Source organism: Bison bison, unplaced genomic scaffold (assembly GCF_000754665.1).
Source record: "Bison bison bison isolate TAMUID 2011002044 unplaced genomic scaffold, Bison_UMD1.0 scf7180017864371, whole genome shotgun sequence".
NCBI classification, from domain to species: Eukaryota; Metazoa; Chordata; class Mammalia; order Artiodactyla; family Bovidae; genus Bison; species Bison bison.
The window spans coordinates 9,379,044-9,389,535 of record NW_011494943.1 but is presented as its reverse complement, the minus strand read 5'-3'; the positions used below and the strand labels follow the sequence as shown (position 1 = coordinate 9,389,535).

Below are 10,492 nucleotides of genomic sequence, written 5' to 3'. Positions count from 1 at the left end.
GACTAAGCCTGCGAGGGGGTCGAGACCACAGTTCAGTTCACTTGCTTAGTCTTGTCCGACTCTTTGCGACCCCATGAACCGCAGCACACCAGGCCTCCCTATACATCACCAACTCCAGGAGTTTACTCAAACTCATGTACATTGAGTCAGTGATGCCATCCAACCACCTCATTCTCTGTTGTCCCCTTCTCTTGCCTTCAATCTTTCCCAGCATCTGGGTCTTTTCAAATGAGTCAGTTCTTCGCATCACGTGGCCAAAGTACTGGAGTTTCAGTTTCAACATCAGTCCTTCCAATGAATATTCAGGACTGATTTCCGTGAGGATGGACTGGTTGGATCTCCTTGCAGTCCAAAGGCCTCTCAAGAGTCTTCTCCAACACCACGGCCCCTCCCAATCTTCCCGGACCCAGCCTACCCTGGAGGCCTTGTAGGGAGGGCTTTGTGTGGGCCAACTACCAGGCTCCAAGCTGGTGTGCGGACAGAAAGGAAGTTCCCAGGGTGACAGGCAGGGGGCAGAGTTTAATCCAGTTCTTTCCGGAAATGGCTCAGAGCTTCCAAACTGGAATGACTGTTTGTCTGGTGAGTGGGTGGGGAGTGGGGGTTGAGTTTGGGGGTTGGGGGCTAGTTCTCCAGGGGCCTCAGGCTGACTCGGCAGGGAGGAGTTCCAGCCATCCTGGTTGCAGGTAAGGCTTAATGAGGGGGTGCTGGCCAGGCGGGGCCCGGAGTCTTCCAGGTGAGCTGGACAGACAGAGGTGGGAGGCGGGGCCAGACGCCACCAGGAGATGGGGCGCCACTCCAGGGAAGAGGAGGGTGGGGAGGCAGTGGCCCTGAGTGGGTAGGTGCCTCTGGGCCTTCACATTCCACCCCACCCTCTTCCCAGACCTGAATGGAGGGTGACAAGCAGCTGAGGCAGGGGCTTACGGAGCCCGCTCCTCCTGAACCTCCCTTCCCCTGCCACCTCCCCCATCCCATCCTAAAACCCTCAAACTAGCACCATGTATGTTTGATGAGGAACCCCAGGGCTGTAAGATCTAGGCTGGTGGGCTTTTCCATTATTCTTTTCTTCATTTCTTCAAATGGAGGGTCATTCCACAGGGAGCAAGGCCCAGGGCTCTCTCTCCTTGGGGCTGTACCCAGCCCGCATCTTCTGGTCCCAACCTTGATGACAAAGGGGCTGAGCCTCCAGGTGAGGCTAGCACACCTCCCAGCCATCCCCTTCCCAAGGCCTCCAGAGATTTTATCGGTGCCAAGTGCATTAGTGCCCTGGGCAGGAGGAGGGGCAGGAGGCTTAGTCACTATACTAAATAAAGGGGGGCACCGAATCACCTGGAAAGTAAGCACTGGCCCCTGGTCTCTACCCCCCACATTATAAAAGGGGAAACAGGCTCAGAGAGCCAACACGGCCCCCCCATGAGCCTGGCATCTGGAAAGCAGAGATTTCTTCGGAAGAGGAGACTTGGAGGTAAGACAAGGAGAGTTTCAAGGACAGACTTCTGGAGAAAGCCCACTGAAGAGGCTGACCGAGTATTACCAAATTGGTCAACCAGGTCCACACTGGGGGTCCTAGCCTGGGCTGAGACCCCCGATCTCAGCTGGGGAGCTTCTTTTTCTGATTGGGTTTGCACAGACACTAACAAAACCAATGCTGTGACTGGAACAGCACCAGCTTTATTCAATGGCCAAAGACTGAAGAAGTGGGAACCTAGTTTGTAAATCAATTCAAGCCAATTCAGAGGGAGACACTAAATATATAGGAGGGTTGGAGTAAAAGGGAGGGCTTGGAAAGAGCAAGAGGAATATTTTATCCAAGAACAGGGGTGTGGTTTGGACCTGAAACCGGTGCAGCTCTCCTTTTCAGTCCTTGTAGGGGCTTTTCCAGTTATCGTCATGGTGACTGTCAACCATCCTAGCGCTGGTGGGTGTGTCTTCTAGGTAATGTATAGAGCGTATAATAAGCTCTAGATCTATTGGAAATCTAATCCTCAAAACCCATCGTGGGTCTTGTTGGTGTTAACTGGTTCTTTTTTTTTTTTTTTTTACTTTGCCGCTTCCTCCTGAAACTTAGATAAGACTAGTTGGTTGGTGTTCGAGGGAGGGGCAGGGGTGTGATTCTAGGGTGACAGGCTTGCTAACACAGGAGTGGGGAGGAGGACCAGGAGGCAGCAGTGTCTTAGGAACCACTGGAGGCGACAGGCTTAGGAGGCAGAGGTGACCACTGCCAAAGTCCAGGCAGGTGGAGCACACAGACCGGCAGTGCCTGGGGTTGGACAGCACAATGGTCATTTACATGGGTTTTCTTACAACAGGAGGTCCCAGTAAGGAATGCCAAACTGACAAGTTACCGCCAGCCCAAAGAATTCAGGAAAGGTCAAAAGGAGAAAGGAGATGATTGTCCATATGTCCTGCCAACCTCCCAGCATCCTTCTCACTGGCGTCCGTCTTGGCTGAGTTACCCACACGCCACCAGGAAGGACCCTGAGTCAGAAGGATTAGCCAGACACAACCCAGAAACTAACCCCATCACTATAAAACCTGAGACTGGGAGCCCAGTGGCAGAGCAGTGCTCCTGGGTTCCCTCGCCCTGCTGCCCTCTTCCCGGGCACCACTTCCCAGCAAAGTCTCTTGCTTTGTCAGCACATGTGTCTCCTTGGACAGTTTATTTCCAAGTGTTAGACAAGAGCCCACCCTTGGGCCCTGGAGGGGGTCCCCCTTTCTGCAACAACTTTACAAGTCAGTGAAGTCATGGCCTTGGAGAGAGGACCCCAGGAAATCCAGCCCCTGTCTCCAGTCACCAGCTGGAAAGACGGACTGGGTTCCCATGGAGGGTAGAAGCCCCTGGCCCACCCTGGTCGCGGGTGGCCTCATCCTCCTCAGATGGTTGGGAACATGGAAGAGTGCCCCTACCAGAGGCAGCAGACCCCACTGTAAAGCGGTTAGAGCATGATCAGGGTCAGATAAAGCCGCCAATGCACTTCATGGGCACTTGACACACGCTCAGCCCTCAGTAAGCTTTGGCAAGTCACGCCTAGGCAACATGGCCCTTTCATTGCCCTGATGGTGTCATGTGTGCCCATCACACAGTGAGGCCAAACCAAAATGTCAGAGTTTGGAGCAAAGAAAGGTTTATTGCCGGGCCATGCAACGAGCAGGGAGGAGGAGGGCTCACGCCCCCCACCTCCACCCCCTATCCCACCTCAAACCCTGAACTCCTCAAAGAGTTTCAGCAAACATTATGGGCCAGGGGAAGGAAGAGGGTCTCAGGAGGGTATGTGATCAGTTCTCTGATTGGTGAGGCTGAGGGAACAGGTTGGTGTCACAGAGGTTAGCCTTATCAATCCTTGGGCACCAGAAGGTCCCAGGGTTATGAGCCCATGGTCATCAAGTAATTAATTTCTTCCATTTGGTGGTGGGTTTTAGCATCTGAGAAATTACTGTGTCTGAGATGTGGGTTATCTGGGTAACGTATGTGGGTTTCCTATGTCTGTTATGTGGTACTTCAGAGAGGAGCTACAACAGAGTACAGATGGGAGAGGGGTCTGTCCCAGGAAGGCCCCAGAGGGTCCTGCCCAATCACAGCGGCAGCCCTGCCCTACCAACCCCCACCAGCTCTGCCCAGCCAGGGCCCCTGTGGGTCCCCTCAGGCCACCAGCAGTTCACTCCTCCCCCACATCCAGCACCCGTTTCCTAGCTGCTTTGCTTGGTCCAGATCAATGTCCAAGAAAAAAAGGCTATGATGGAGATGAGGGTGCCAACCAGCATGAAGATGGGTCCCTGGTGCAGCTTTCCTGTGAAGGAGGCAGGGGCAGCTGGACTGGACCTGTGTTAGGCCAGGCCAGGGTAGGCATGGACACATCAGGGCACGCTTCCCTGCTCTCGGCACCTCCCACTGACCTACCAGAAGTGGCAGCTGCCCTTCTAGAAACCAAGGGGCCCTCTTACCTGGGAGTACCAGTGTGAAGGGACTGTGTTGGACATCAATGTCATTTTCAGCCTGGCACCAGAACTAGTCCGACGTCTGCTTTGGTGGGAAGGAGAAGTTGGCAGACTCCCCCCGGGTTCAGAATCTGCAGTGTGTGGGTGAGCCTGTCCCTCCTGACCAGTCTGTAGCTGGGCTGCCCGAGGATGCCTGCAGAACACCTCTACCCTGAGGCCTGGTCCGCTGTCCAGCAGGGTGCCTGCAGCTGGGGCACCGGCTCTGGCAAGGTGGGAGAGGGCAGGAGCACAGGTGAGGTTGGGAGACTTTCACACCCTCTCCCCAGCAAATTGCCTCATTACAGAATGCCTAATGAGCCTAGAAGGTCTTCCCAGGTGGCTCAGTGGTAAAGAATCCGCCTGCCAAGCAGGAGATGTGGGTTTGATCCATGGGTCGGAAAAATTCCCTGGAGAAGGAAATGGCAATGCCAGTTGAAGGAAATTCCACTCCAGTATTCTTGCCGGGAAAATCCCATGGACAGAGGAGCCTGGTGGGCTACGGTCCCCGGGGTCGCAAAGACATGACTTAGTGACTGAACAGCAATGATGAGCCCAGAGGCCGGACTGGTTACTGTCTCTTCCAGGCAGCCTTCTGGATTACTCTCTCCATCCTGTATCTGAGCTCTACCCTACTTGCGGTATATACCATACAATTTCATATTTGATTTTATGCTCGTGTAGTATATTCTGCGTTGCCAGATTTAGCAACGAAAAATGCAGGACACTCAGTTAATTTTTAATTTCAGGTTAACAATGAGTAAAATTTAGGAAGTCTCTTCAAGATGACTTCTGGGAGATGAGACAGTCCAAAGAGGAAGAAGGAAACCAATGTTTATCAAGAAAATGCTGGTTTGGCAATTCCTCAAAAAATTAAAGAATTACCTTGAAGTGAAGTGAAGAAGTGAAAGTCGCTCAGTCGTGTCCAACTCTTTGCGACCCCATGGACTGTAGCCTGCCAGGCTTCTCTGTCCATGGGGATTCTCCAGGTAAGAATACTGGAGTGGGTAGCCATGCCCTCCTCCAATTACCATATGACCCAGCAATTCCACTCCAAGATATATATCAAAATAATTGAAAATAGGACGCTAACAGATACTTGTACACACATGTTCTGCTGCTGCTGCTGCTAAGTCGCTTCAGTCTTGTCCGACTCTGTGCGACCCCATAGACGGCAGCCCACCAGGCTCCCCCGTCCCTGGGATTCTCCAGGCAAGAACACTGGAGTGGGTTGCCATTTCCTTATCTAATGCATGAAAGTGAGAAGTGAAAGTGAAGTCGCTCAGTCGTGTCCAACTCTCAGCGACCTCATGGACTGCAGCCCACCAGGCTCCTCCGTCCATGGGATTTTCCAGGCAGGAGCACTGGAGTGGGGTGCCATCGCCTTCTCCACACACACGTTCACAGCAGCACTGCTCACGACAGCCGAAAGGTGGGAACAGCCCAGATGTCCATCAATGGATGGTGAATAAACACAATGTGACCCATCTCTAAGATGAAATGGTATTCAGTCATAAGAAAGGGATGAAGCAGTGACACCTGCTATTAATACACTATGAATGAATCTTAAAAACATTATACTGAGTGAAATAAGTCAGACCCAAGAGGCCGCATAGTGTATGATTCCGTTCGTGCGAAATAGCCAGAACTTTAAAAATCCCCAGAGAATTTCCTGGTGGTTTAGTGCTTAAGACTCTGTGCTTCCACTGCAGGGGACATAGGTTCTATCCCTGGTCAGGGAACTAAGATCCTGTGTGCCACACAGTGTGGCAAAAAGTAATAATAATAATTATTATTATTATAAATAATAAAAAATCCCCAGAGTCAGAAAGCTGATTAGTGGTTAATAGGGGCCAGGGGAGGGGCAATGAGGAATGACTATTTGGTAGTTATGGGGTTTCCTTTTGGGAAATGGACTAAATGCTACTGAATTATTACTTTAAAATGTGTCATGTGAACACCTCAATTTTTTAAAGAAAAACGAAACTGCTGGAGAAAAAGTCCACCCCTTGGGTTTAGACTCTTTCTGCTCAGAACATTGCTACAGAAATGAAATGAGGACATGAGTAGGAAACATGGAGAAATCTGGAACGCAGGTTGGGAGGGCTGACACTGGATTCAACTTCTAGAGTCAACAGTTTTGTCCGCGCTTGCAGGGGCCAGGTGCTCTGCCAGTCCCGCATATCACCGCCTCCCTGGACTGAGGCAGGAGACCAGAAAGTTAACTATCTGCTGGCTGAACAAAGCAGTTGCTCTCGGGTTACATGCTGAAGTGTGGCATCTGCTCCTTGCATCTGTGATAAAGTGGTGAACCTTGAGTCGTGTGGTCCTGGTGTTCATTGAGGACACCCTGAAGCTGGGATTTCCTCCCAGGATGGGGACAAATGAGGTACAAAGTGGACCAGGCACCTGACAAGCTGGCCCAGCATTCAACTCTGATCCTTGGCAGTGGCCTGGAGGCATCGAGGACCTGTCCACCTTCTGAGATCAGAGATCAGAGGTTTCTGCATCCAGATCTACTCTGGTAACTTCATGGTAAACATCTCCGCCATACACATCTTTGCCGCAGGCACTTCCACTACAGACATTTTCATTTCATAACTAATTGTCCATAAGGCAATTCTGCCATAAAAGATAAAATAACTGATTGACCGCTGGGTTTCATTTCTCTGTTGACACAGGACTCCCATGTTTATATTACATAAATCTTAGCCCATGTGACCATACAGAGACAAGTATAGATGTGATGGTCTTAAAGTAATGGATGATAACAGCTATGTAATATTGACTTGATAGAAAATGCAGTGATAAAACTGAAAGTGTGAAAGGAGAGGATAAAGCCAGATGGCACATTATACTAGAAAACGATAACATATCAGTTTGCAAATCCTTTGGTGATTTGAAAGCACAGAGTTAAACCCCCATTTCCTGTAGAACTTTGGAATGTCTATCAACAGACATGTGACAATGTGCCAAGAGTACACAACAGTGTAAAATTTTTCCCAGCACAGTACAAGCTCTGTTGCAAACAGCATCCTAGTGTTTGGAAACTGATACCTCTCTTAATGAATGAAAAAATTTTAGTGAACGAGAAAAAGTGTGATGCTGAACGAGGAGATGAATCAATGGACAGTGGGGAGGGGGGAGGATAAAATATTATGAACGAAAGACTTGGAAGACAAGTGCTTAGATACAACCCACAAAATAAAATCAGTTATTTATGCTGCATGGCCATGAATCTGCTGCTGCTGCTGCTGCTAAGTCACATCAGTCATGTCCGACTCTGTGTGACCCCATAGACGGCAGCCCACCAGGCCCCTCCGTCCCTGGGATTCTCCAGGTAAGAATACTGGAGTGGGTTGCCATTGCCTTCTCCAGGCCATGAATCTACACACATTTAAAAAAATTGTTTTGCTGCCACATGGCATGTGGGATCTTAGTTTCCTAACCAGGGATCGAATCCTTGCCCCCTGCATTAGAAGTGCAGAGTCTTAACCACTGAACCACCAGGGAAGTTCCTACATATGTTTTAAATATATTAAAATATTTTCTGTTTCATACCAAAGTCTTTATTTTTTCAATTCATTTTTCATGGTTCACTGTGTCCTTTTAAATGTCCCTCTTTTATTTACTTTTTATATTCATATGGCAAAATTGCCTTCTGGCCAGCTAGTTAATTAGGTATGTGGTGACGATGCCTAAGACAAAGATGTTTACTGCAAAAATAACTGGACACCACCACACCTACTCTGGGGACATGGGCTGTGGGGGTCGTAGCCAGGCTTCTGCTCCCAGAGGGTCAACATCTGACTCAAAGGGACAGTCAGAAGGCAGGAGGGTATGATCCAGACCACAGGAGATGCTATGGTGGAGGGATCATAAACTCAGAGAAGAGGGCGGAACTAGAGAAACAGGCCACTTTAGGAAAGGCGAGGACTTCAGAAACACAGGGAAAGCAGATGCCCACAGCACCCAGAGAACTCTCCTCCCTGGACCCAGGACCAAAACCCACCCTGCAGCTCCTGGCAGCAGGCATTCATCCATCCACACAGACTCTGCTTGCGAGTAATTTTGTGTTTTGTAGGTAGATCCTGAAGTTGATTTTGATGTAGCAAGCATCTTGGGACTTCCCGGCTAGTTGCTAAGACTCTGGGCTCCCAGTGGAGGGGGCCTGGGTTCTATCCCTGGTCAGGGAACTAGATCCCACGTGCTGTAACTAAGACCCAATGCAGGGCTTCCCTGGTGGCTCAGGTGGTAAAAGAATCCGCCTGCAATGCAGGAGGCCTGGGTTCGATCCCTGGGTTGGGAAGATCCCCTGGAGGAGGGCATGGCAACCTACTCTAGTAATGTTGCCTGGAGAATCCTCATGAACAGAGGAGCCTGGCGGACTACAGTCCATGGGGTCACAAAGAGTCGGACATGACTGAGCACAAAATCCAAGCATCTCTAAGATCTTCCTTTTGACCTGGGCTTGCCCACAGTGAATTCTCTGACAGTGATCAGGATTAAACAAAGGTGCCTTCTGAGTGGGTGCTTGGGAGAGAGGGCTGAATGATGCACGGTGGGTACCTACCAGACTTTTCGAGGAGAATGTGGAGGGGGTGCTCGGGCGGGGGTAGAGATGGTGTATGAAATCCAAATATATACTTCATACATCATCTTCGTCCTGCCAGGAACGTTGGCTCTGGAAGTGGTGTGATCAGAAAACTACTCACTGAACAGAAAATTGGAAGAAACTAGAATATGATGTTCTTCAGAGACATTTTCTAGGGATCCTAAAGTTTCTGACCACTAAGTATATTTCTTTCTCCACCAGTGGTTCTCAACCTGGGGTGATCCTGCCTCCAAGGACATTTTTGTGTCTGGGGACAGTTTTGGTTATCACCAATGAGGGGTAAGATGCTCCTGGCATCGAGTTGGGGAGAGGCCAGGGAAGTTGCTAAACTCACTACGATGCACAGGGCAGCCCCTATTAAAAAACCACCCAGCCCCAGTGGCAATAACGTCAACGCTGGGAAACTGGTCTAGACCACCAGCAACAGGCTTGCTGAATCAGGATTCTCCCCTCGCCCAGGGTTGCTCCGTCATCACAAATGTTTTCCCATCTGAGGCTTTTTCTAAACTTCATGAGAACCCTGGATTTTTTTCCGTACTTTTTTTCAAACACTCTTTTGTGCAAAGAAAGAGTTAAGTAAAGCGCTATCTAGAGTTTAATCTAGTCTCTGGGGCACCAGTTTACCAACTGCCACCAACAATTTCATCAATGTGACTCTGGGGTCAAACTGCCAACGGCTCTCTGCCCAAAGACGCTCTTGGGGCCAGAATCTTCCTCCCTGGGGAAATGTGGGACCAGGCTTAAAGGTGATGGTATTTTTTGCCCCCTTCGTTGTGAGCAAATGACCTTGACTTGACAAAAGTGGAAAGAAAAAGCTGGCCCAGCTTCATTTCCATTTCGGTGGCCATTAATAGAAGCCTGATTTACATAAGTTCAGAGACAGGAGCCACTTTCTATTTTCGTTTCCTACAGGGCAGAGCTTTCACTTTTTATTCTGGCCAGGCTTGTGTCGTTCTTCTCTTTTGATTATTTAGTTAATGCATCTAGCCCACCCCCACAGATAACGAGTAGCCTATCATTTAATTAAAAATTCACCAACTGTGTCTGAACATCTGAATGATAGGATGACACACTCAGAATTTGCTCAAGTGACAAGGATTCCCTGGGGACTGGGACCGGAAGTTGAGCCTGGCCAGGGCGGGGCTGATCGAGTGGCTCTGCAGAGCCTCCCACTGTTGCTAAAGAAAGAAGGACCCTCTCAGGGCTGTGCCCAGGCCAGGGCAGCGGGGCTACTGCCCAGCTAGGCTCAGAGGCCTTGGAGATGGACCCTGCTTGTTTCTGTGATCACCCAGATGCTTGGAGATTGAAGCCCCAACCCTGGAGGCCCAATTCGTTAGATATGAGCTGGGGCCCAAGGATCTGATTTTGAATAGGCAGCCTACCTGCTGAAAGTTGAACTGAGTCCTCCAAAAAAGATGTATTCAAGCTGTAACCCCAGGTACTTGTGAACGGGACCTTATTTGGAAATGGGGTCCTTATAGATGGACTCCAGTAACCCATGCTGGTTTAGGGTGGGCCCTTATGAGAGAAGGGGCTTCCCTGGTGGCTCAGGCAGTAAAGAGCCACCTGCAATGCTCCCTGGGTGGGGAAGACCCCCTGGAGAAGGGAATGGCAACCCATTCCAGTATTCTTGCCTGGAGAATTCCATGGACTGAGGAGCCTGGCGGGCTACAATCCATGTGGTTACAAAGAGTCAGACATGCCTGAGCAGCTAACACACACACACAACAAGAGAACAGACAAAGACACATATGCACAGGTCTTGTAAACACAGAGGCAGAATTTGGAGCGATGCTGTCACAAGCCAGGGGATGCCAAGGACTACCACAGCCCCCACGAGCAAGGCTTCAGACTTCTGCCTCCAGAACCAGTAGAGAATCATTTTCTGCATTGTGCTTCCTTAGAGCA

At 50.0% G+C, this 10,492-nt stretch overlaps 2 protein-coding genes across 2 annotated transcripts in view; both read right to left on the bottom strand.

The window, feature by feature from the left end:
• Window positions 1-3,999, bottom strand: part of SYNGR2 (synaptogyrin 2) — an 8,419-nt gene extending 4,420 nt beyond the window's left edge. Inside the window, exon 1 of the mRNA XM_010856246.1 lies at window positions 3,940-3,999. Within this exon, the coding sequence (XP_010854548.1) occupies window positions 3,940-3,984 (45 nt within the window). The 5' untranslated portion in view covers window positions 3,985-3,999. The remainder of the gene's footprint in view (window positions 1-3,939) is intronic.
• The window catches only part of TMC8 (transmembrane channel-like 8), a 23,693-nt gene continuing 17,192 nt past the window's right edge, over window positions 3,992-10,492 (bottom strand). The window contains exon 16 of the mRNA XM_010856249.1: window positions 3,992-4,195. Within this exon, the coding sequence (XP_010854551.1) occupies window positions 4,058-4,195 (138 nt within the window). The 3' untranslated portion in view covers window positions 3,992-4,057. The remainder of the gene's footprint in view (window positions 4,196-10,492) is intronic.